The following is a 27,347-nucleotide window of genomic DNA, read 5'->3' on the forward strand; positions in this document are numbered from 1 at the left end:
ACAGAGAAGACAGAGAAGACAGAGAAGACAGAGAAGACAGAGAAGACAGAGAAGACAGAGAAGACAGAGAAGACAGAGAAGACAGAGAAGACAGAGAAGACAGAGAAGACAGAGAAGACAGAGAAGACAGAGAAGACAGAGAAGACAGAGAAGACAGAGAAGACAGAGAAGACAGAGAAGACAGAGAAGACAGAGAAGACAGAGAAGACAGAGAAGACAGAGAAGACAGAGAAGACAGAGAAGACAGAGAAGACAGAGAAGACAGAGAAGACAGAGAAGACAGAGAAGACAGAGAAGACAGAGAAGACAGAGAAGACAGAGAAGACAGAGAAGACAGAGAAGACAGAGAAGACAGAGAAGACAGAGAAGACAGAGAAGACAGAGAAGACAGAGAAGACAGAGAAGACAGAGAAGACAGAGAAGACAGAGAAGACAGAGAAGACAGAGAAGACAGAGAAGACAGAGAAGACAGAGAAGACAGAGAAGACAGAGAAGACAGAGAAGACAGAGAAGACAGAGAAGACAGAGAAGACAGAGAAGACAGAGAAGACAGAGAAGACAGAGAAGACAGAGAAGACAGAGAAGACAGAGAAGACAGAGAAGACAGAGAAGACAGAGAAGACAAAGAAGACAAAGAAGACAAAGAAGACAAAGAAGACAAAGAAGACAAAGAAGACAAAGAAGACAAAGAAGACAAAGAAGACAAAGAAGACAGAGGAGACAGAGGAGACCGAGAAGACAGAGAAGACAGAGCAGACAGAGAAGACAAAGAAGACAAAGAAGACAAAGAAAATAAAAAAGACAGAGAAGACAAAGGAGACAGATGATAAAGAGAAGACGAAATTCCAAGTGGAGTTATATCGAAACTTCAAATGCAATTTCAACAAATTTCCAGGAGGAAATACAACAGTTATAACAGAAGAACATTTATCACAAATTCAAGAGAAAAATCAACGAAATTCCCGATGGAAATTCAACTAAGTTTCAGGAGGAATTTCGAAAGAAGTTCCAACAAAATCTCAGGAGAAGTTCCAACGAAATTTCAGCAGAAATCCCAACGGAAATTCAGGAGGTATTTCAACGGAACACCATGAGGAATTCCAGGAGAAATTCCTACAGAATTCCAGGAGGACTTTCAGCAGAATTCTAGGAGAAATTCCTACAGAACACCAGGAGGAATTACAACGGAATTCCTACGGAACTCAAACGGAGTTTGAAAAGGAATTCCAACAAGATTCCAAGAGGAACTCCAACGGAATTCCAAAAGGAATTGCTACGAGATTCCAAGAGGAATTTCAACAGCATTAAAAGAGGAATTCCAGCGGAATTGAAAGAGAAATTCCAACAAAATTCGAGGAAGAGATCCAACGGAATTCCCAGAGGAATTCTAACGAAATTCCAAGATGACAACGGAATTCAAGGGGGAGATGACAACGGAATTCAAGGGGGAATTCCAACGGAGTTCAAGGGGGAATTCCAACGGAATTCAAGGGGGAATTCCAACGGAATTTAAGGGGGAATTCCAACGGAATTCAAGGATGAATTCCAACGGAATTCAAGGGGGAATTCCAACGGAATTCCAGGGGGAATTCCAACGGAATTCCAGGGGAAATTCCAACGGAATTCCAGGGGGAATTCCAACGGAATTCCAGGGGGAATTCCACGGAATTCCAGGGGGAATTCCAACGGAATTCCAGGGGGAATTCCAACGGGATTCCAGGGGGAATTCCAACGGGATTCCAGGGGGAATTCCAACGGGATTCCAGGGGGAATTCCAACGGGATTCCAGGGGGAATTCCAACGGGATTCCAGGGGGAATTCCAACGGGATTCCAGGGGGAATTCCAACGGGATTCCAGGGGGAATTCCAACGGGATTCCAGGGGGAATTCCAACGGGATTCCAGGGGGAATTCCAACGGGATTCCAGGGGGAATTCCAACGGGATTCCAGGGGGAATTCCAACGGGATTCCAGGGGGAATTCCAACGGGATTCCAGGGGAAATTCCAACGGGATTCCAGCGGGAATTCCAACGGGATTCCAGGGGGAATTCCAACGGGATTCCAGGGGGAATTCCAACGGGATTCCATGGGGAATTCCAACGGGATTCCAGGGGGAATTCCAACGGAATTCCACTGGGAATTCCAACGGAATTCCAGGGGGAATTCCAACGGAATTCCAGGGGGAATTCCAACGGAATTCCAGGGAGAATTCCGTTGGAATTCCCCCTGGAATTCCGTTGGAATTCTCCCTGGAATTCCGTTGGAATTCCCCCTGGAATTCCGTTGGAATTCCCCCTGGAATTCCGTTGGAATTCCCCCTGGAATTCCGTTGGAATTGCCCCTGGAATTCCGTTGGAATTCCCCCTGGAATTCCGTTGGAATTCCCCCTGGAATTCCGTTGGAATTCCCCCTGGAATTCCGTTGGAATTCCCCCTGGAATTCCGTTGGAATTCCCCCTGGAATTCCGTTGGAATTCCCCCTGGAATTCCGTTGGAATTCCCCCTGGAATTCCGTTGGAATTCCCCCTGGAATTCCGTTGGAATTCCCCCTGGAATTCCGTTGGAATTCCCCCTGGAATTCCGTTGGAATTTCCCCTGGAATTCCGTTGGAATTCCCCCTGGAATTCCGTTGGAATTCCCCCTGGAATTCCGTTGGAATTCCCCCTGGAATTCCGTTGGAATTCCCCCTGGAATTCCGTTGGAATTCCCCCTGGAATTCCGTTGGAATTCCCCCTGGAATTCCGTTGGAATTCCCCCTGGAATTCCGTTGGAATTCCCCCTGGAATTCCGTTGGAATTCCCCCTGGAATTCCGTTGGAATTCCCCCTGGAATTCCGTTGAAATTCCCCCTGGAATTCCGTTGGAATTCCCCCTGGAATTCCGTTGGAATTCCCCCTGGAATTCCGTTGGAATTCCCCCTGGAATTCCGTTGGAATTCCCCCTGGAATTCCGTTGGAATTCCCCCTGGAATTCCGTTGGAATTCCCCCTGGAATTCCGTTGGAATTCCCCCTGGAATTCCGTTGGAATTCCCCCTGGAATTCCGTTGGAATTCCCCCTGGAATTCCGTTGGAATTCCCCCTGGAATTCCGTTGGAATTCCCCCTGGAATTCCGTTGGAATTCCCCCTGGAATTCCGTTGGAATTCCCCCTGGAATTCCGTTGGAATTCCCCCTGGAATTCCGTTGGAATTCCCCCTGGAATTCCGTTGGAATTCCCCCTGGAATTCCGTTGGAATTCCCCCTGGAATTCCGTTGGAATTCCCCCTGGAATTCCGTTGGAATTCCCCCTGGAATTCCGTTGGAATTCCCCCTGGAATTCCGTTGGAATTCCCCCTGGAATTCCGTTGGAATTCCCCCTGGAATTCCGTTGGAATTCCCCCTGGAATTCCGTTGGAATTCCCCCTGGAATTCCGTTGGAATTCCCCCTGGAATTCCGTTGGAATTCCCCCTGGAATTCCGTTGGAATTCCCCCTGGAATTCCGTTGGAATTCCCCCTGGAATTCCGTTGGAATTCCCCCTGGAATTCCGTTGGAATTCCCCCTGGAATTCCGTTGGAATTCCCCCTGGAATTCCGTTGGAATTCCCCCTGGAATTCCGTTGGAATTCCCCCTGGAATTCCGTTGGAATTCCCCCTGGAATTCCGTTGGAATTCCCCCTGGAATTCCGTTGGAATTCCCCCTGGAATTCCGTTGGAATTCCCCCTGGAATTCCGTTGGAATTCCCCCTGGAATTCCGTTGGAATTCCCCCTGGAATTCCGTTGGAATTCCCCCTGGAATTCCGTTGGAATTCCCCCTGGAATTCCGTTGGAATTCCCCCTGGAATTCCGTTGGAATTCCCCCTGGAATTCCGTTGGAATTCCCCCTGGAATTCCGTTGGAATTCCCCCTGGAATTCCGTTGGAATTCCCCCTGGAATTCCGTTGGAATTCCCCCTGGAATTCCGTTGGAATTCCCCCTGGAATTCCGTTGGAATTCCGTTGGAATTCCCCCTGGAATTCCGTTGGAATTCCCCCTGGAATTCCGTTGGAATTCCCCCTGGAATTCCGTTGGAATTCCCCCTGGAATTCCGTTGGAATTCCCCCTGGAATTCCGTTGGAATTCCCCCTGGAATTCCGTTGGAATTCCCCCTGGAGTTCCGTTGGAATTCCCCCTGGAATTCCGTTGGAATTCCCCCTGGAATTCCGTTGGAATTCCCCCTGGAATTCCGTTGGAATTCCCCCTGGAATTCCGTTGGAATTCCCCCTGGAATTCCGTTGGAATTCCCCCTGGAATTCCGTTGGAATTCCCCCTGGAATTCCGTTGGAATTCCCCCTGGAATTCCGTTGGAATTCCCCCTGGAATTCCGTTGGAATTCCCCCTGGAATTCCGTTGGAATTCCCCCTGGAATTCCGTTAAAATTCCTCCTGGAATTCCGTTGGAATTCCTCCTGGAATTCCGTTGGAATTGCTTCTGGAATTCCGTTGGAATTCCTCCTGGAATTCCGTTGGAATTCCTCCTGGAATTCCGTTGGAATTCCTCCTGGAATTCCGTTGGAATTCCTCCTGGAATTCCGTTGGGATTCCTCCTGGAATTCCGTTGGAATTCCTCCTGGAATTCAGTTGGAATTCCTCCTGGAATTCCGTTGGAATTCCTCCTGGAATTCCGTTGGAATTCCTCCTGGAATTCCGTTGGAATTCCTCCTGGAATTCCGTTGGAATTCCTCCTGGAATTCCGTTGGAATTCCTCCTGGAATTCCGTTGGAATTCCTCCTGGAATTCCGTTGGAATTCCTCCTGGAATTCCGTTGGAATTCCTCCTGGAATTCCGTTGGAATTCCTCCTGGAATTCCGTTGGAATTCCTCCTGGAATTCCGTTGGAATTCCTCCTGGAATTCCGTTGGAATTCCTCCTGGAATTCCGTTGGAATTCCTCCTGGAATTCCGTTGGAATTCCTCCTGGAATTCCGTTGGAATTCCTCCTGGAATTCCGTTGGAATTCCTCCTGGAATTCCGTTGGAATTCCTCCTGGAATTCCGTTGGAATTCCTCCTGGAATTCCGTTGGAATTCCTCCTGGAATTCCGTTGAAATTCCTCCTGGAATTCCGTTGGAATTCCTCCTGGAATTCCGTTGGAATTCCTCCTGGAATTCCGTTGGAATTCCCCCTGGAATCCCGTTGGAATTCCCCCTGGAATCCCGTTGGAATTCCCCCTGGAATCCCGTTGGAATTCCCCCTGGAATCCCGTTGGAATTCCCCCTGGAATCCCGTTGGAATTTCCCCTGGAATCCCGTTGGAATTCCCCCTGGAATCCCGTTGGAATTCCCCCTGGAATCCCGTTGGAATTCCCCCTGGAATCCCGTTGGAATTCCCCCTGGAATCCCGTTGGAATTCCCCCTGGAATCCCGTTGGAATTCCCCCTGGAATCCCGTTGGAATTCCCCCTGGAATCCCGTTGGAATTCCCCCTGGAATCCCGTTGGAATTCCCCCTGGAATCCCGTTGGAATTCCCCCTGGAATCCCGTTGGAATTCCCCCTGGAATCCCGTTGGAATTCCCCCTGGAATCCCGTTGGAATTCCCCCTGGAATCCCGTTGGAATTCCCCCTGGAATCCCGTTGGAATTCCCCCTGGAATCCCGTTGGAATTCCCCCTGGAATCCCGTTGGAATTCCCCCTGGAATCCCGTTGGAATTCCCCCTGGAATCCCGTTGGAATTCCCCCTGGAATCCCGTTGGAATTCCCCCTGGAATCCCGTTGGAATTCCCCCTGGAATCCCGTTGGAATTCCCCCTGGAATCCCGTTGGAATTCCCCCTGGAATCCCGTTGGAATTCCCCCTGGAATCCCGTTGGAATTCCCCCTGGAATCCCGTTGGAATTCCCCCTGGAATCCCGTTGGAATTCCCCCTGGAATCCCGTTGGAATTCCCCCTGGAATCCCGTTGGAATTCCCCCTGGAATCCCGTTGGAATTCCCCCTGGAATCCCGTTGGAATTCCCCCTGGAATCCCGTTGGAATTCCCCCTGGAATCCCGTTGGAATTCCCCCTGGAATCCCGTTGGAATTCCCCCTGGAATCCCGTTGGAATTCCCCCTGGAATCCCGTTGGAATTCCCCCTGGAATCCCGTTGGAATTCCCCCTGGAATCCCGTTGGAATTCCCCCTGGAATCCCGTTGGAATTCCCCCTGGAATCCCGTTGGAATTCCCCCTGGAATCCCGTTGGAATTCCCCCTGGAATCCCGTTGGAATTCCCCCTGGAATCCCGTTGGAATTCCCCCTGGAATCCCGTTGGAATTCCCCCTGGAATTCCGTTGGAATTCCCCCTGGAATTCCGTGGAATTCCCCCTGGAATTCCGTTGGAATTCCCCCTGGAATTCCGTTGGAATTCCCCCTGGAATTCCGTTGGAATTCCCCCTGGAATTCCGTTGGAATTCCCCCTTGAATTCCGTTGGAATTCATCCTTGAATTCCGTTGGAATTCCCCCTTAAATTCCGTTGGAATTCCCCCTTGAATTCCGTTGGAATTCCCCCTTGAATTCCGTTGGAATTCCCCCTTGAATTCCGTTGGAATTCCCCCTTGAATTCCGTTGTCATCTTGGAATTTCGTTAGAATTCCTCTGGGAATTCCGTTGGATCTCTTCCTCGAATTTTGTTGGAATTTCTCTTTCAATTCCGCTGGAATTCCTCTTTTAATGCTGTTGAAATTCCTCTTGGAATCTCGTAGCAATTCCTTTTGGAATTCCGTTGGAGTTCCTCTTGGAATCTTGTTGGAATTCCTTTTCAAACTCCGTTTGAGTTCCGTAGGAATTCCGTTGTAATTCCTCCTGGTGTTCTGTAGGAATTTCTCCTAGAATTCTGCTGGAAGTCCTCCTGGAATTCTGTAGGAATTTCTCCTGGAATTCCTCATGGTGTTCCGTTGAAATACCTCCTGAATTTCCGTTGGGATTTCTGCTGAAATTTCGTTGGAACTTCTCCTGAGATTTTGTTGGAACTTCTTTCGAAATTCCTCCTGAAACTTAGTTGAATTTCCATCGGGAATTTCGTTGATTTTTCTCTTGAATTTGTGATAAATGTTCTTCTGTTATAACTGTTGTATTTCCTCCTGGAAATTTGTTGAAATTGCATTTGAAGTTTCGATATAACTCCACTTGGAATTTCGTCTTCTCTGTCTTCTCTTTATCATCTGTCTCCTTTGTCTTCTCTGTCTTTTTTATTTTCTTTGTCTTCTTTGTCTTCTTTGTCTTCTCTGTCTGCTCTGTCTTCTCTGTCTTCTCGGTCTCCTCTGTCTCCTCTGTCTTCTTTGTCTTCTTTGTCTTCTTTGTCTTCTTTGTCTTCTTTGTCTTCTTTGTCTTCTTTGTCTTCTTTGTCTTCTTTGTCTTCTTTGTCTTCTTTGTCTTCTTTGTCTTCTTTGTCTTCTTTGTCTTCTTTGTCTTCTTTGTCTTCTTTGTCTTCTTTGTCTTCTTTGTCTTCTTTGTCTTCTTTGTCTTCTTTGTCTTCTTTGTCTTCTTTGTCTTCTTTGTCTTCTCTGTCTTCTCTGTCTTCTCTGTCTTCTCTGTCTTCTCTGTCTTCTCTGTCTTCTCTGTCTTCTCTGTCTTCTCTGTCTTCTCTGTCTTCTCTGTCTTCTCTGTCTTCTCTGTCTTCTCTGTCTTCTCTGTCTTCTCTGTCTTCTCTGTCTTCTCTGTCTTCTCTGTCTTCTCTGTCTTCTCTGTCTTCTCTGTCTTCTCTGTCTTCTCTGTCTTCTCTGTCTTCTCTGTCTTCTCTGTCTTCTCTGTCTTCTCTGTCTTCTCTGTCTTCTCTGTCTTCTCTGTCTTCTCTGTCTTCTCTGTCTTCTCTGTCTTCTCTGTCTTCTCTGTCTTCTCTGTCTTCTCTGTCTTCTCTGTCTTCTCTGTCTTCTCTGTCTTCTCTGTCTTCTCTGTCTTCTCTGTCTTCTCTGTCTTCTCTGTCTTCTCTGTCTTCTCTGTCTTCTCTGTCTTCTCTGTCTTCTCTGTCTTCTCTGTCTTCTCTGTCTTCTCTGTCTTCTCTGTCTTCTCTGTCTTCTCTGTCTTCTCTGTCTTCTCTGTCTTCTCTGTCTTCTCTGTCTTCTCTGTCTTCTCTGTCTTCTCTGTCTTCTCTGTCTTCTCTGTCTTCTCTGTCTTCTCTGTCTTCTCTGTCTTCTCTGTCTTCTCTGTCTTCTCTGTCTTCTCTGTCTTCTCTGTCTTCTCTGTCTTCTCTGTCTTCTCTGTCTTCTCTGTCTTCTCTGTCTTCTCTGTCTTCTCTGTCTTCTCTGTCTTCTCTGTCTTCTCTGTCTTCTCTGTCTTCTCTGTCTTCTCTGTCTTCTCTGTCTTCTCTGTCTTCTCTCAGTCTTTACAGTTTTCTCCACCTTTTGTGTTTTTTGTCTCCTTTGCGTTATCTGTGTTTTCTGTATTTTCTTCAATCTCTGTCTTGTCTGTTCTTCAGTTTCTGTTTCTCTTTTTCTGTTCATCAAGCTTCCTGACTCTCTATTTTTATGTCAGCTTTACAAAACCCGTTTATGAAAGTTTACCAATACTTCTACATCCACCCTAATCCCAACTTTTGTTTATATGCTTGTTCAACGTTTAGGTACCTAAATACCTTTCCCATGTTCACATGCAGCCATGGCTCCCATCGTAAGTCACTTGTGCAGAGCTGGTCCCATTCCCCAAACTCGCCGGTACGAAAAGCTAGGTACGATAAAGTAAATTTTATATTTACCTGATCTCGGCGTTGATGCCGGTATCCAAATCGATTGCCTGTAAACGTTCGACTCGGGTGCCTGTAAATTGATTAGAAGGATACAGCAGAGTGTTAGTAGTAGCATGAAACCGTTCAGACTCCGACGGGAGAAGTTTAGCACTAGTCACACTATTTATTCCGGTCGTCTGATGTGCTGCTCTAAAACAACACGTATATGTGCATCGACGTCGCTTGCTTGCTTGCTCGTTTGGGAATAAATCTCGATTTCGCGCTGGAAGTTGTTGTTGTTGCTGCTGCTGCTGCTCCTGATGTTGAATTATGATCCAAGGGCTTTTGCTTTGTTTTTATATTGCAGTTGAACGGAACTAGCTTCTCACACGTTATGCGCAGTCCCCCGTTGGACCCATTGTTGCACAGTGGGCAAAAACGAGCATATTCCTCAAATCCTTATTTGCTTTAGTTCCTTTAGTTCCTTTAGTTCCTTTAGTTCTTTTAGTTCCTTTAGTTCCTTTAGTTCCTTTAGTTCCTTTAGTTCCTTTAGTTCCTTTAGTTCCTTTAGTTCCTTTAGTTCCTTTAGTTCCTTTAGTTCCTTTAGTTCCTTTAGTTCCTTTAGTTCCTTTAGTTCCTTTAGTTCCTTTAGTTCCTTTAGTTCCTTTAGTTCCTTTAGTTCCTTTAGTTCCTTTAGTTCCTTTAGTTCCTTTAGTTCCTTTAGTTCCTTTAGTTCCTTTAGTTCCTTTAGTTCCTTTAGTTCCTTTAGTTCCTTTAGTTCCTTTAGTTCCTTTAGTTTCTTCATCCTCGACCACTGTGCCCCGACTGCCGTGAAATCCACTTCGAATGAATAGACTAATGTAGTTATAAACGAGCTCGGATAAATTTTTACGAGTCTAAGCGCCCGCCCTTCCACGTGATGGGTTTGAACGAAACCATCGATTGAACCGGCACGGCACGGCGGCAAGGAGTGTGCCAGGAGATAATCAATTTTGTGAAGTGTAATCCAGAGCAGCTATGGAGAGCAATGGGGGTTAGTTTGTCCTAGAATAGCTATAGTAATAGTACCAGTGCCGAATGCCACGATTGCAAAGCCATCCAAGCGAGTTGTTTTTCCGAACGAATCGACTTCGGTTTCCGGAATTCCAGTTCGAAAACTCTGATTCGATTTGGCGGGATGGTTGATTGAGCGATAAACTCGCTCGCTCGCGCGTTTTATACATAGGAACGATGGTTCCCATTCGATTGAGCATTTATGGGCATTTATTGTTTGTTTCGCCAAATGGGATTTGGGTGATAGTTTTTGCTTCTTTTTAGTGAGAATCGTTCCGAAAGTCAGTGTGAATTACACGATTGGGAGATTTGCTGGCTTTATTGATATGTTCAGAGATTGAATTAGATAAAATTGAAAAAAAAAGGTCGTTGATGACGTTGACTCTAATGTGTCAGTAATCGTCTGTAGTGTTAGAGTTTTCATCTTTAATCAACAACCTAATCGGAAAAGCAAAGATAACACAACCACTTTCAATTTTGAAGCTCAATGTAACTACAAAACCCTCACTCTCCGGTAAGCGAATGCACCTTCCGTTTCAGTAAGAGGATAATCTCCTACCAAGAGCCCTCATAATTGTTCCATTAGACGTAGCCCAGGGCTACTATCTCAATGTACACATACAACGATGCGCATACAGAAGGAAGGACGACCCAAAGACCCAACTGGGAATCATACGAGTCAACGAACCAATCTAATCGTTTTAGATGCATACCTTAACGAGAGGGGCTATTCACCCAATACACAAAGTAGATATGGCCTTTGGACGTGATCCGTGTTAATTACCTTTAAAGTCTCCTGGATGAGAATGCAGGATTTTATCATACAAGGAGCTTGAAAATTTCATAGGGGATTTCTCTTCATTTTTTCTGAGAATTCCTCAGAAACAAAGAGGACAGAAGACAGAGAAGATAGAGAGGACAGAAAAGACAGAGAAGACAGAGAGGACAGAGAAAACAGAGAATACAGAGAAGACAGAAAAAAAGAGAAGACAGAGCAGACGGAGTACACAGAGAAGACAGAAAAGACAGAGAAGACAGAGGAGAAAGAGAAGAAAGAGAAGATAGAAGAGAAAGAGAAAACAGAGAGTGAACAGAGAGAAGACAGAGAAGACAGAGAAGACAGAGAAGACAGAGAAGACAGAGAAGACAGAGAAGACAGAGAAGACAGAGAAGACAGAGAAGACAGAGAAGACAGAGAAGACAGAGAAGACAGAGAAGACAGAGAAGACAGAGAAGACAGAGAAGACAGAGAAGACAGAGAAGACAGAGAAGACAGAGAAGACAGAGAAGACAGAGAAGACAGAGAAGACAGAGAAGACAGAGAAGACAGAGAAGACAGAGAAGACAGAGAAGACAGAGAAGATAGAGAAGACAGAGAAGACAGAGAAGACAGAGAAGACAGAGAAGACAGAGAAGACAGAGAAGACAGAGAAGACAGAGAAGACAGAGAAGACAGAGAAGACAGAGAAGACAGAGAAGACAGAGAAGACAGAGAAGACAGAGAAGACAGAGCAGACAGAAAAGACAGAGAAGACAGAGAAGACAGAGAAGACAGAGAAGACAGAGAAGACAGAGAAGACAGAGAAGACAGAGAAGACAGAGAAGACAGAGAAGACAGAGAAGACAGAGAAGACAGAGAAGACAGAGAAGACAGAGAAGACAGAGAAGACAGAGAAGACAGAGAAGACAGAGAAGACAGAGAAGACAGAGAAGACAGAGAAGACAGAGAAGACAGAGAAGACAGAGAAGACAGAGAAGACAGAGAAGACAGAGAAGACAGAGAAGACAGAGAAGACAGAGAAGACAGAGAAGACAGAGAAGACAGAGAAGACAGAGAAGACAGAGAAAACAGAGAAGATAGAGGAGACAGAGAAGACAGAGAAGACAGAGAAGACAGAAAAGACAGAGAAGACAGAGAAGATAGAGAAGATAGAGAAGACAGAGAAGACAGAGAAGACAGAGAAGACAGAGAAGACAGAGAAGACAGAGAAGACAGAGAAGAATCAGAAATTAAAGAAACGTAGAAGAATCTAAAGAAAGAGAAGGCAATAAAAACGGAAAACGAAAGAGAAGACAAATGAAAAAGAGATGACAAAGAAGATAGAGAAGACATTCCAGGAATTCCGATGAAATTTTTTATGGAATTCCGATGGAATTTTTCATAGAATTCCATTGCAATTTCACCAGGAACTTACAAGAAATGTTTCCTAGAATTCCTTTGGAATTCCTCCAGAAATTCCGTTGGAATTTTTCTTGAAATTTCTCCTGGAATCTCGTTGGAATGCCTCCTGGAATTCCGTTGGAATTTCTTCTGGAATTCCGTTTGAATTCATCCTGGAATTCCGTAGGAAGTCCTCCTGAAATTCCGTTGGAACTCCTCCTGTCTTTCCTCATGGAATAACGTTAAAATTTCTTATGGAATTCCGTGGGAATTCCTCTTGAAATACCATGGGAATTCCTCTTGGAATTCCGTGGGAATTCCTCTTGGAATTCCGTTGGAATTTCTCCTGAATCTCCGTTGGAATTTCTCCTGAAATTCCGTTGGAATTTCTTCTGATACTCCGTTGAAATTCCGTTGGATTTTTTCCTGAAATTCCGTTGGAATTTCTTCTGAAATTCCGTTGGAATTTCTCCTGAAATTCCGTTGGAATTTCTCCTGAAATTCCGTTGGAATTTCTCCTGAAATTCCGTTGGAATTCCTCCTGAAATTCCGTTGGAATTTCTCCTGAAATTCCGTTGGAATTTCTCCTGAAATTCCGTTGGAATTTCTCCTGAAATTCCGTTGGAATTTCTCCTGAAATTCCGTTGGAATTTCTCCTGAAATTCCGTTGGAATTTCTCCTGAAATTCCGTTGGAATTTCTCCTGAAATTCCGTTGGAATTTCTCCTGAAATTCCGTTGGAATTTCTCCTTAAATTCCGTTGGAATTTCTCCTGAAATTCCATTGGAATTTCTCCTGAAATTCCGCTGGAATTTCTCCTGAAATTCTGCAAGCACTTCTTCTGAAATTCCGTTGGAATTTTTTCTGCAATTCCGTTGGAATTTCTCCTGAAAACCCGTTGGCATTTCTCCTGAAATTCCGTTGGAATTTCTCTTGAAATTCCGTTGGAATTTCTCCTGAAATTCCGTAGGAATTTCTCCTAAAATTCCGTTGGAATTTCTCCTGAAATTCCGTAGGAATTTCTCCTGAAATTCCGTAGGAATTTCTCCTGAAATTCCGTAGGAATTTCTCCTGAAATTCCGTTGGAATTTCTTCTGTAATTCCGTTGGAATTGCTCCTGAAATTCCGTTGGAATTTCTTCTGAAATTTCGTTGGAATTTCTCCTAAAATTACGTTGGAATGTCTCCTGAAATTCCGTTGGAATTCCTGCTGAAATTCCGTTGGAATTTCTCCTGATACTCCGTTGAAATTTCTCCTGAAATTCCGTTGGAATTTCTCCTGAAATTCCGTTGGAATCGCTCCTGAAATTCCGTTGGAATTTCTTCTTAAATTTCGTTGGAATTTCTCTTGAAATTCTTTTGGAATTTCTCCTGAAATTCCGTTGGAATTTCTTCTGAAATTCCATTGAAATTTCTCCTGAAAATCCATTGAATTTTTTTCTGAAATTCCGTTGGAATTTCTCCTGAAATTCCATTAGAATTTCTACTTAAATTTCGTTGGAATTTCTCCTGAAATTCCGTTGGAATTTCTCCTGAAATTCCGTTGAAATACTCCTGAAATTCCGTTGGAATTTTTCCTGAAATTCCGTTGGAATTTCTCCTGAAATTCCGTTGGAATTTCTCCTGAAATAACGTTGGAATACCTCTTGAAATTCCGTTGGAATTTCTCCTGAAATTCCGTTGGAATTTCTCCTGAAATTACGTTGGAATTTCTCCTGAAATTCCGTTGGAATTTCTACTGAAAATCCGTTGAAATTTCTCCTGAAATTCCGTTGGAATTTTTCCTGAAATTCCGTTGGAATTTCTCCTGAAATTCCGTTGGAATTTCTCCTGAAATTCCGTTGGAATTTCTCCTGAAATTCCGTTGGAATTTCTCCTGAAATTCCGTTGGAATTTCTCCTGAAATTCCGTTGGAATTTCTCCTAAAATTCCGTTGGAATTTCTCCTGAAATTCCGTTGGAATTTCTCCTGAAATTCCGTAGGAATTTCTCCTGAATTTCTGCTTTCTCTTGGAATTCCGTTGGAATTTCTTCTGGAATCCCGTTGGAATTTCTTCTGAAATTCTGTTGGAATTTCTCCTGAAGTTCCGCTTGAATTCCTCTTGAAGTTCTGTTGGAATTCTTCCTCAAATACTTGAAATTTTTTTGAATCATAATTTGACATTTAACACTCCACCGGCAGTCATTACCGGTGCTGAACAAGCGCTACGGGATGAACACGGAAGCCGGTTTCAAAAACTTCTGCTGCATTGCGCTCTACTGCCATCAAGATTGGTACAATTTCTCAAGCACCAAGGGGACCCATCATCGTTATCGTTGTCATCATCATCATCAGTCGGCAGCCTTCGTCGCTTTATAGCAGCTGAATCTTCCCCGACAGGACACGGTGACACGGATGGACCTCGTGTCCGATGCCGGTGGCCCAAGCAAGCGAGCAAGCAAGCAAAACGTCGTCGTCCTCCGGTCGTCGATGGTCATCATTATTATTAATAACAATATTTAACTTACCAATCGGGAAGTTCTCCTCGATCGAGGCCAGATAGTGCTCCCGGGAGAACTGCGGTGCATGGTTGTTCACGTCCCGGATGGTGATGTTCACGTTGCACAGGGTGGTGAAAAGGCCATCGCTTGCCTAGAGGAAGGGAAAAAGGGCAGAGTGGTAATAGTTTAGAGAGGTAAGTGTGTTCGCTTCTGCGTTGGATTCGCAGTTATTCTTGAGAAAAGTAATAAACTTAGAATTTTGAGAAATTGAGAACTCACCAATAGATCAGATTTTAGAACCAGGAGGTAATGTTTTCTAATCAGTGGGGATTTTTTCTGAACCATTTACATTTCTCCCCTCGAGAACCCAGATGAACGCGAGCAGAGTGGTGCATTATGGGACGTTGACTTGACCCAATTGCATGACTGACTGAATGACGACTAAACCCGGTACCCACACACACAGGGAGAGAGAAAGAGCGGTAGCCGGTTCATGGTGCACAGTAGTGAAGTAGAACCGGAACAAACGCACATGAAGAAAATGTTAATCAAGGAAGCAGCATGGTCTGCAGTTGAACTAGCACTCTCTTGTACCTTGTAATGGTAGTGCGCGTCGTCATCATCGTCCCACCAGAGTCCTTGGTGGTGCATTCAGTATGAACCCGACTGGGAAGGGATATCAGGATTGATATCTGACTCTTTGTGACAGTTAAAAGCACAAAGGGTTCACATGGAATGATTGAACTCATCAGAACAAAAAAGTATAATAACATGGAACGAGCTCACCAGCTTTGTTGATAAGTTTTGTGAAATTATAACTTTAAGTAGATTAGTGATATAAATTTTGATCTGACTGGGTACTAGCTTTCGGCTGTCACATCTAGTCCTAATGATGGAATATACTTGGTGAGCTCGTTCCATTTAACATTTTAGCATTTGTGCTCTTTATATTAGACGTTCAAGTCTAATATCTTTGTATATTACTATCCCTTCGAAGTCGGGAAATGCAAACCGTCGTAATTCGCATAACAATCCCACGTCCTGCCGGATGCCCCATTCACTTGGGACTGCAATGTGAATTGCGACACTGCACAGCAGCAGCAGCAGCAGCAGCAGCAGCAGCAGAGAGCTGCAGCCGTAGTAGCAGCAGCTTTAAACGGAATCCATTATGGGAATTAATTTGCTTTGAAGAGGATGAGCAGATTTCTGATTAATTGAGTAACTAGTGCTCTGGTAAAGGGCAACTCTTATTCTGCATAAAGAACACACTCTTCTTCGTAGTTGCGGGATTCATTTCTGTTGGGTTCAGGCAGGAGCTCTAACAACTACCACTCAAACAATTAATGTGGGGGAGACTTGGAAAAAAATAGAAAAAAAGGAAAAAACGAAAAAAATAAAATAAACAGAAAAGACATAAGAAAACTTGTGAAATTCATATCCAATGCATGGAAAGTTTAGAAGATTATATTTTTTCCTAACGATGCTTACTGCGCACCCTTGCTGAATTCTCAAAAGATGGCTAGGGATGTCGCGCAATTTCCTCACTATTTGATCATTTAACAGTTGATTAAAGCTTCCAACTCGATTGAACCACCAAACAAACTACTTTTGTTTGGAAAACCTCTTCTCCGGCTCCATACTCACCTCCACGGCGAAGAACACATTCTCCGACTTCAGATGGTTCACATCTAGGGCGGTGCTCTTGGAGATTGTTAGCTGGCCGGATCGTTTGTCGATTTCGAAATGGCGCGTAATTGCTTCGTTGCCGATTATGCTGCGGAGGAAAAGAAAAAAAACATGAAAGTAATTGGTTGCGGCAGTTTTTTTTTGTGAGCTGGTCTGTCAATGTGTCTTTGTTGGTTAACCTAGGTTACCCCTTTTGGACGAGCCATTAAAAGTGAGTATTTTTATAATATAGCCATTCCTAAGAAACTCTCTTTAGTGGATCCCCGATTTTAATAATACTTGGTTGTTTTTTAGTTCATCGGAACCCGAGCAGAAGAAAATAACAAGTGAATAACATATCAAGGTATTTATCTTAAATACTACCATACCTTGATATGCCCTTCATTGGGTGGTAATAAGAGGCAAAATAACAAAAACGAATACCAAAATTTTGTATAAATAAAACCTAGAAAATAACAAGTCTTGTTATTTCAATAATGAATGCATACCCAAAATTTTAATTGCTGTATTTGTTATTAACATTTATTGTTATTGAATGTTTCTTATGTTCGATCACTTCATGATGTAATAGCAAATCTTGTTCTTCGGTTATTTTCACTGCTAAACTAAAGGGTGATACACAAATTATGTCATGCTAAAATCGACCTTTTGCAACACCACCCCCCCCTCCCCCCTATGTCACACTTTTTGTATGGGACCTCAATATTTTTTGCAAGGGTCGTCACGTTCTTCATAACCCCCCTCCCCCCCCAAGAGCGTGACGTAATTTGTGTACGGCCCCTAACAAATACTACATCAATACCAAACTCATCTCAAATACCTCCAACTGTTATTGTGATGTTCTCATAACATTTCGTACAATAACGCAGCAATAACAATTTTAGGTATTAGAGCACATGTTACTCTTCGCATGGTATTTGTAAGGTATGCCCTTCTGCTCTGGAAATGATTATACCCGTCTTTCTTTATTTCGTCATTAGGGTGACAATTTTTAAGATAGGGTTTTCCAAACAACCAAGATTTTTTTTAAAAATTTGAAAAAGAAAACAGTAACGAATCGAACCCTTGAAAAAGATCATAATCGGATCGAAACGTCGGGAAAATATTAAACAATTCGCAATGGTGGTAGATAAAAAAAACTAAGTGTCCAAATTCAGTCACCGCAAAATATTGCAGATTGCGGATGCAGAATCTCTGAGTCGATTCCTGGAAAATTGTGAAAAAAAATCTTTGTGGAAATCCAAATAGTATTTTAAGTGGACTCTAGGAAAAATAGCTGGATAATCGAATTAGCTCCCTAAAAAATTTTTGTAGGACCTCTTGGAGTAACTTCCGAAGTAAGCGCTGAAGAATTTTTCAAATAAATGCCAGAAATAATATCCTGGAAAAAACTTTTGAAGGAACTTCATAGGGAATTCTCAAATTCCGTAAGATCTTCTAGAAGAATTTCCGAATTCGCTCTTAGAGAATTCATAGTTGGAGGAATAACATGTAATTTTTTGAAAGAGATTTGAACAAATCAATCCCGAAGGAATTTTTGAATGAAATGTTGTAGGAGGCTCCAATGAAACTGTTTTTGAAAGTGCATCTGAAGAAATTTCTATAGGAACTCTATAAGGAAATTCATAGGAACTTTTGAAAAAAAAAACACTCGTGAAGAACTACTAGAATAATTTCTGAACTAATTCCAGGAAAATTGTAAAATAATGCCATGTGGAAATCTAGTTAGAATTTCTAGAGGACTACCGGAAAAATGGCTGGATGGTCGCATGGTTATCCGAATTAGCTATTGTTGAAACTCTAGGAGGAACTTCCGCAGGAAGCTCTGATGGTTTTTCCAAATATTTTTTTTAAGGAACTTCTGAAGAAATTCTCAAATTCCGGATGATCTCTTAGAAGAATCTCGAAATTTTCTCCTGGAGAAATAATTGCTACATGAATACCGTGGCAAAAGTTTCGAAAGGACTCCGGAAAAATCATTCAAAAAGGAACTCCAAAAGGATATGTTAAAAAAATCCAAATGAATTCCAGAAGAGATACCCGGAGGAACTGTTTAAGTACGCTTATGATATCTTGAACAAATTCCTTAAAGAATTTAGAGATAAGCTGCCGAACGAACTCTTTAACAAATGGAAATTCAAGCGAATTTTTTTGAAGTAACTCCTGGAAAAATATGTAAAGAAAATCGTGTAGGAATTAACGACCAGAGGTATTTCAAAAAGATTTCCTGGAGAAAATCTACGAAACCTTCCTTGAAGTATCGTAGAGTAAATTATCATGGTGGAACCCTTAAAGGAATGTTTAGAGGAATTCATGATGTAGTTTTCTAGTAGGATCAGTTGAAGAAATTTTGAATCCATGAAATCAAATAAAGTAACTCCTAGAGAGATTTTCGAATTCATGAAACGAAGAATATCCTTTGGAGCTGTGGGAAGAATTTCCGGGAGATCTTCTAGAGGATTTAGAAGCACTTACAAAGAAACTTCTGAAATAAAAATATGTTTTAAAGAAATTATCGAAAGTTCTCTTCAAGAAATTGATGAAGGATCTTCTGCAAGAATAAATTGAGAACTTCCGAAAGAACTTCTGGAAGAACTTTCAAATGAATCGACGGAAACATTTTCGCAGAAGAGCAATCCTGAAGGAACTCTGAATAAATTCTTGAAGGAATTCTGGAAGGAATTCTCAATGAAACCCTAATGTAATCTCCTGGAATATTTTTTTTGAGAAATTCTCGAGGAACTCATGTTAAAATTACTGAGAGATCTCCTGGAGAAATTTACAACTAATAGTTACCACAAGTGGTCGCACTTAATTGAAGTGAATACTCAGACAATGATATGCACAATTTCATTTAAAAGAAACTACTTTCCGCAGGCACTTTAAGATCCAAAATCAGTACTTTTAAACTTCGAGTTTTTCGGACCTACTTTCGAAGCTTGACCGAGACTAATTATCGTCAGATCAAATTCTACAGTACTCTAGCCTACGAGGTGAACACGCTTCTCGTCACTGTGGAGTTGGTTTCCTGTCAACACTCACGCTCACATTGCGCTCATGAAGAGGGAACCTACAGTGATAGACATTCGTTTAGCCGAGACCAAAAAAAGTGTCAGGAAACTCATACAAAAGATTTTATGATAAAACTTTTTTATCGTAGTGATAATATATCTAGTACTGTTTTATAAAAATGTGATACATTAAACTTACATATACACTGAAACAAAACCGAGGGTAAAACCCCTTCAAATGTCATGTTTTGCCTAGACATTCGTTTAGCCGAGGTAAATGAAAAATTGGATTTCAATAGATGTTTTGTAATTTCGTGAGTATATTTCGAGGATATACTCCAAGGCATTTAGTTTATGACGTGTTAGCAAGATGATTGGCCTTAAAAGTTTATTCATTTGTGAAATTCAGAGAAATATTATAAAAAAAAGTCCTGATAAGAAGAAGCGACGATAAACAAATTTATTTAAGAAAAATGATTTCTGTAAACACTCAAACGTAAGCTAAATTAGCAGTTTTGAAAATATGGCACAAAATTATTGTTAAAAATGTTCATATTATTGAATAAAATGTCATGAAAAAATTAAGTATATTGGTTTTTGGTTGGTTAAACTTTAAAATGGGATTGATAAAAGCTAAAATAAACAGTCCTGCATTGAAATAAAGACGTGCCCTAATGCCTGTGGAGTATACCTGTTTGATACTAGCATTACTAAATGGGTTGGAAGACTGCAAAGTGAAAGAACTGCAAGAAGTGTCAGATTTTTGGAACCCTGTTTATTCAAAAGCAGATGCTCATACAAAAATGCAAGATATGGTCAAACAATTGGCTTATTTCATTCAATCTGAAGAAATATATTATAAATGAGTATTAGTTGTGAACCACATTCATTTTTAACATGATTTATTTGAAAAGAATGTCTAAATTATGAAACAAGTAGTTCATGCTAGAAATTTGAATACTTTCGGTGCCATTTCTCGAAATATGAGCCGTTCAATGTATGTTATTTCAGTCAGAATACAGTCTAGAAGATATTGGGAGCTATTAGAAGACGTAATAGTAGTAAACGCTGTGATTTATGCAAGTGAAACCATCATTTTTCTTCAAAACAATACTTAAATACGTGATTTTTTGATGGTTTGCGTTATTTTTTTCTGTTAAAAATATTGTTTTTCGTAACTTTTCAACCTGCTTAGGTCATGAAACTTTCACAAGATTCTTTTGAAACACTTCCGATTAAAATAACTATATCAAATCTCAATTTAGAAACATTTACAATATTATAACATATTTATATGAGATGCATGCAAAATTAATATGGCAACACTTCCAAAAACGATCTAATTCATGATTTACAAGTTGATCTATAATGCAGATCACCACACAAAATGACTTTGTTGGATATTTTTCGAAATTTGATGGTTTTTATTATGGTATTCTAAAAATTGTACAATTCGGCTAAACGAATGTCTAGGCAAAAAATGACATTTGAAGGGTTTTTACCCTCGTTTTTGTTTCAGTGTATATGTAAGTGTGATGTATCACATTTTTATAAAACAGTACTAGATATACTATCACTACGATAAAAAAGTTTTATCATAAAATCTTTTGTATGAGTTTCCTGACACTTTTTTGAAATTTTTTTAGCCTCGGCTAAACGAATGTCTATCACTGTATTGATGAGAGGATAATTGTGGCCAGATTCAGAACACGGGTTCGTAACCTTACCATGATCCAATGTGACGCGCCAACCGATGCTGCCAAAATGCAAGACAAGGATAATTTTACAGCGAGAACGTGCAGCAGTTTGCTGAGTTTTGTCCTGGAATCACCCAACGAATTTCTGGAGAAATCCCTTGAAAAATCCCAAAATGAAAACCTGTAGGAATTTCCGCAATTTCTGGTAAATTTTTCCATTCTACAATTGCAGCCATTGGAACCATAACCGTTGAAATAAATCACCGAAGCATTGCAGAAAAGTCTCTGGTGAAATTTCTGTCGAAATATCTGGGAAAATCCGAAAATAATCGCAAGTGAAAATTTCAGACCCCTGGAGAAATTTCCGGAAGAATTGCTGGATGAATCTCTGAATTATTCCCTGAAATAATCTCCGAAGCAATAGCTGAAAGAATACACGGAAGAATATCCGGCTGGTTCTGTGGGGGAATTCGAGGAGAAATTTCTGAGGGAATTCATGGAACCTATGCCGCAATTTCCGGAAGTTTCCATGGATGAATTCCCAGAGGCATCTTTGAAGAAAATCTCGGCAGAATGTCTGTCGAAATTCTCTGAAAAATTGCTGGAAAATTTTCCGAGAGAGACCCCGGAGGAATATCCGAAAGAAACCCTCGAGAAACTGTTGGAGAAGTTCCTGAAATCTCTGAAACAATTCCGATGGAATCCCAGGAGGAATCCCCAGAAGAACCACTGGAGGAACTCATGGAATAAACTCTGGATAAATTCCCGCACGAACTTTCGGAAGAGCCACCGAAGAAATCTTCGATGGAACTCCTAGAGGCCCATTTAGAGGAACTCCAAGGAGAACTCGGAGAAATACTTATTAAAATATTGGAATGAATCTCTAGAGATGGAAGAGATGAACCAGCCAAGCGCTGAAAGTCTCTTAAATAAAGACAAATCAATCAATCAATCTCTTGAAGAACACCTTGAGAAACCTCTAAAAGAATCTTGAATCGGAGAAAATTTTTGGAAGAACTTCCCGAAACCGCGAGAAATTTCCACAGGCATTCCGGGATTAAATTCTGACAGAAATCCCGGGGGGATGCCTACTGGATCAGGAATCCTTAGAATTCCCGGAGAAATTCCTGATTAAAATCTCGAAGTAGTCCTTGGAGCAATTTCCGAAGAAATCCAGAAGAAAAAGTGGACACCTTGATATTTGAAATTTGTTGTCACCATAAATATTTTCATTCGAACCAATGATTGGGTAGAGCTCTATGTTTCAGTTCCACAAAAACCATACAGAAATCCTTAATTTTCTATGTAAGTTTTTCAGTTGAAATTTGGCTTACATTATAATATATTCACCTTCCACCCCAGTCATCTTCCTTTCCTTGATCTTCAACAAACTTCCCTTAGGATTCTCCAGGCAGTCCAGATGGGGTTGCACATACTAAAAATTGCTGCAGAGATTGGTCTAGCGATTTCTCAAAGGATTTGTTTGAAAATCCTTACTTTGATACTTGGGAATCCTTCAGGAAATACTGGTGGTATTATTCAAGACAATCTACCTGGGATCCTTTCAGAAGTTCCTCCAGTGATTCTTCCAAGAATTTCTTCAGAGATTTTATTCAGAGATTCTTCCAGAAATTTCTCAAAGAATTCCTCCAGGAGTTTATATTGGCCTTTCTCCAGGAATTGTTGCTAGGATTCCTCAAGCAACTCCTGCTGCGATTCTTTCAGCAATTTCTTTTAGAACTTCTCCAACAATGCTCACTATAATACCTTCAGGTATTCTACTAGGGAAGTTTTTCCGGAAAATCTCCCCGGGATTTTTCCAAAAATCCCATCGGTGATTCCAGAGATTTCTTCAAGAATTTTTCCAGGAGTTCCTCCAGAGATTCTTCCTAAAAATTCACAAGGGATTTTTCCAAAAACTTCTATTGATCTTCCTCTATGAATTCCAGCTGGAATTCTTCAAGCAATTCTCATTAGGACTCCTTCAGAAATACTTCTAAGGATTTCTCCTGGCATACTTACTTACTGCAATACTTTCGAGAAATCTTCCTGAGATTTCTCCAAAAATCCCTCCTGTGATTCCACCAGGGATTCCTCCAGTATACTTCTACCGACTGTTTCAAGGAGAGCTGTACATATTCCCCCGGCATTCTTGATTCTAGGATTCCTTTAGAAATAACTCCTCCTCCCGGAATTCTAGGAAATCATCTGGGTGGATGAGGAAAGGATGCGTGAAAGGTGTACAGTATCAAATTCCAAACGTATTACCAAATAAATTCTTAAAGAAATTGCCGAAGGGGATGCAAATACATTACCAAAGATATTGCCAAATACAAAGGAATTGCTGATAGATTTGCAAAAGAAGACTTAAATGAAAACTGTTGAACTCAGAGTTGGCCTCAAATCCTTCCCAACCTAGCTGAATTATACGACCAAGTTTCAGGAAATTTGGTCAACAAAAACCTTATATGACGAAGAGAACAAACTTGCCGACAATACCTATTATAACCCTACATATATCATACATGAAAGAAATTAACGATGAATCAGTATTTCCTTTTACAAAAAAAAAAAGCAAAACAACCTGGAAGCCACTGAAACTGGCACCCCCAAGGCACCCCCTAGGAAAAAATCCTAGATACGCCAATGCCACGCGTTGAGCGAAAATGGCATTCTAGCGGCACAGGAGAAGGTAGAACTATCCAACCATCTCGATGACCGGAATCCTCTGAGGAAGTATGTGAGAAGCTTCCTCCTGGAATTCCCCAAGGAATTTCAAAGAATTCTCCCAGAAATATCTCAAGGAATTCCTCCTGCAATATCTAAAGTAAATCCTTCTTGAATTCCCCAGGAAATTCTCCCTAAAATTCCTTAGGGAACTCCCCAAGCAATTCCATCTGAAATTTCCCAGAGAATTTGTTTTTAAATTTTTCAGGAAAATTCTCCTGAAAATCCTCACAGAAGTCCTTCTATAATATCTAAAGAAATGCTTCTGGAATGCTTCAGAAAATTCCTCCGAAAATTCCTTGGAACATTCGTCCTAGAATTTCTCTGGAAATTCCCGGGCAATTCCTTTTAAAATTCCTCAGGAAATTCTTTTCGGGATTCTTCAGCAAATTCCTTAGGGAATTTCTGCTGGAATTCTCAAGAGAAATCTTCCTGGAATTCCTCAGGGCATTACTCCTGGAGTTTCTCAGAGACTTCCAGAGGGAGCTTCACTCGAATTTCTCAGGGGATTTATCCTGGAAAATCTTAAAATATCTATAAAAAAAACAGTTCTTCTGGAATGCCTCAGAAAATTCCTTGGGAAACTCCTAAGGGAATTCCTCCAGGAATTTCTCTTGGAATTTCTTAAAGCATTTCTCCTTGAATTCCCCAAGAAACTCCTCAATGAATTTCTCCTAAAATATCTAAAGAAAACCGTTCTGGAATACCTCAAAATATTTCTTAGCGAACTCTCCAGGAAATCCCTCCTGGAATTTCTCAATTAGAGATTTATTCCTGGAATTCCTCGTGGAATTTCTCCTGGAAGTCCTCAAAGAATTCCTTCTGGAATTCCTCAGAGAAATGACTCAGAAAATTCCCCCTGAAATTCCTCAGCGAATCCCTTTAGAAATTCATGTGAAAAATCCATCAGGAAATTCCTTTTGGAATTCCTCAGGAAACTTCTCCGAGAATACTTCCTGGAATTCCAGGTATCGCTTGGAATTTCCTTATTGAATTCATCAGAAAGTTTCTCCTGGAATTTTTCAGGAATTTCCTCCTGGGATTCCTCAAGAAATTCCTCTTTAAATTTTCTATGGAATATTTCTTGGACTTCCTCAGGAAATTTCTTCAGAAATTTCTCAGGGAAGAAAAGGCTGCGGGCTGCGCTTTGTTGACCTGGTATCGACGCGGAAGTAGAGCAACCACGCAAAGAGTGTCTGAAATGTCAAACACTCGGACGAGAAACTAATCCAGAATCGTTGAAGATTCGAGAGATGCCAACTAAAGCATGGAGACATCTGTGACCGGACGATGCGATGCCTTGGAAACCTGCGCATCCTTTTTCAAGAAGGGGACCGATGCCACAACGAAGAAGGAGCAGAAGCGGAAAGTGGATCCAAACACGAAGATGGGTTTTGCAACCTTTGGACTTTGGCTTGCTGAGAATCGTAAGCGGTGTGGCGAATAATGGACTACGAGCTTGCTGCACTCTAAGGCGAACCCAGCATCCAGAAGTTTGCTAAAGCCGGATACGGTGGGCAGGGAAGGTTGCAAGAATGCCGGATAGAAACTCTGTAACGATTGTATTCGCGAAAACAAACGTGGAGCACAGCGGACAAGGTGGATTTGTTAGAATATCCACCACTTGCCGCTAGAGTGCGCGCCCATCGCACTACGACAACATCTTGCTCTTTTGACATTTGCTTTTGTATTTCCCAGGGGGATGGCGAGGGGCCAGAATCATCAACCCAGCATTCGATTCAACATGGCGTTCCATGTTTTTGTTTTGATTGCTTAATTCATGGAAAAAAAGCGCTGGAAACATCGACACTGCTTCGCTGCTACATATAATATCGTGCAAAGTGATAAAGAAAGAGAAACAATCATCAAAAACAACGATTTCGTTTAAGTGTAGAATAAGCATTTAAGTTAAAATACACGTTAATACAAACAAAAAAAAAAACTATTTCGTTTGAAATGTATAATTTCCGAAATAAGCACTAGCAACACACGAGCGACAAACCCGAAAATCAGGAGCAAGTTAGGGTAAACCGACCAGAAAGTGGGTACCAAAACGCGCCGTACCAAAAACGATGATGGGTAGAGCGGCGATGTACCGAGTTTGACAGCTCGGACACCCCACTGGTATTTCCATTTCCGACTTCATTATCTCGAACATTGTCTCGACTGTGACAAATTGAATGCGTGTTTATAAAATCGTTCCTTTGTAAAAGTCCCGTTTTCTACCTGTTCATATCCGATTTTGCCCAACAGGGCTGACCAAGTTCAAGAGTAATTCGACTAGTGTCCCCTAGTTTGGAGAGAAGCAGCAGCGAACCAAAACGTGTGGCGTATTTTTGTGGACTCAGTCTTATCTACGTCAAGATGTTGAACTTAATAAATGAAATGAAATGTACGATTTTTGAAGGCCTCTGTCTAGTCCGTCATAAACTGTTCTATCCCATTCTCCGCCCTCCCCCTAACTTACCGGTAGTTAATTTCCGACACCACATCCGGATCGCGGGCCTTGATAACGAGCGGTGGCTCGAATACGGTGGCCCCCTCATCCACAGATGCTCTATAGAGTGGACTCTCGCAAACCGGCGGCGAATCGTTCGCATCCAACAGCGTGATCCGAAGCGAAACGACTGACGTCTGGCCGCGCCCTTCGTCATCGGTGGCCTTATACGAAAGGTAGTACACGGACTGGTTTTCGTAGTCCAGGCAGGGTGCCCGCCCTGGGCCAATGTCCGCCCGGTGTTGGATCTCGTTCGAGTGGATCGGGGTGTGGGTGCTCGATGGGGTGAAGTATTCTTCCGATTCCGTGGCCGGTGCCGTGGGGTCGCTTTCCTCCGAACTGGACATTTCCCAGCTGCTGGAAACGGTTGGAGGGGCGACCACATTCACGTCTCGGTACTCGTTCGATTCGCCGCTGTTGTACACCTTGTAGGCCATGTAGTCTACGCCGCGATCCAGGACGCCCGTGCGTCCATCGGTGGACACGTTGAAGCGTTTCATTTCCGGGAAGTCTTGGGTGAGTTCATCGGACGTCGGGATCTGGCGACGGCGACGACGTCTTCGGTTGTTGTCGCTGTCCGTGGCGGGGCAGTCAGCTACCGTGATGGCACCGGTTATCGGGTCGACGTTGAAAAGCTCTGCTCCCGTGCCCGATAGGGAATACCGGATACCTTGATCACCGAAGTGTCCAGAGTCTAGATCACGTGCGGTAATGGTCGTGATTAGATGGCCGGGGTGGGCCGTTTCCGATACGGTGGTGGAGTACGAATCCTGCTCAAAGATCGGACGGTTGTCGTTTGAATCGGTGATGGACACCGTTAGGGTAGCTGTCGAGGACAGCTTGGGATTGGTCTGGGTTTCTTCCGCGATCACCAGTACGATGAACTTCCGTTGATTGGGGTTTTCGTAATCTAGGGAACCATTCGCCACGCGGATACTGATCTGCGACGATCCCGTCACCAATTTGGGCTCCACGTCGAACACTTCGGACACGTCGTTCAAGCGCAGAGAGAATACGGCATTCTCTCCGACATCCGGATCATGGACGCTCATTTCGATCGGGAGCGGAGTTCCCGGGGCCGTGTTTTCAGACAGAGATACGAAGTATTCCTTTTTGTTGAACATCGGCGGAGAATCGTTCACATCGCGGATAGTGATCGATGCCTGCGTCGTCGCCGTAGTTAGGTTATCGTTGCCGGGAATTCCGTCGATCAGCTCACGAGCCTTGACCGTCAGAATGATCAACCCGGTGTCATCCGGGAGGGCTTCCTTGTCGAGCGGCTTCGCCGTTCGTAGTTCTCCGGTTTGGCGATCCAGCAGGAAGTAATCCATTGGGTCTGCGGGGAAGGGGAACACAAAATCAATTTTAAGGGTCTTACCTTTCAAACCTGCGTG

At 42.5% G+C, this 27,347-nt stretch overlaps 1 protein-coding gene across 3 annotated transcripts in view; it reads right to left on the reverse strand.

Annotated features, from left to right (window-relative positions):
• LOC109400937 (cadherin-87A) overlaps window positions 1-27,347 on the reverse strand; it is a 1,070,191-nt gene that overhangs the window by 191,136 nt on the left and 851,708 nt on the right. For all 3 annotated transcript variants that reach the window (XM_062846776.1, XM_062846777.1, XM_062846778.1), the window contains 4 exons: window positions 25,924-27,289; window positions 15,980-16,109; window positions 14,363-14,486; window positions 8,674-8,734 (listed from right to left, as the gene is read on the reverse strand). In XM_062846776.1, coding sequence (XP_062702760.1) covers window positions 8,674-8,734; window positions 14,363-14,486; window positions 15,980-16,109; window positions 25,924-27,289 — 1,681 coding nt within the window. The remainder of the gene's footprint in view (window positions 1-8,673; window positions 8,735-14,362; window positions 14,487-15,979; window positions 16,110-25,923; window positions 27,290-27,347) is intronic.

The sequence above is a fragment of the Aedes albopictus genome, chromosome 1 (genome assembly GCF_035046485.1).
Source record: "Aedes albopictus strain Foshan chromosome 1, AalbF5, whole genome shotgun sequence".
Taxonomy (NCBI): Eukaryota; Metazoa; Arthropoda; class Insecta; order Diptera; family Culicidae; genus Aedes; species Aedes albopictus.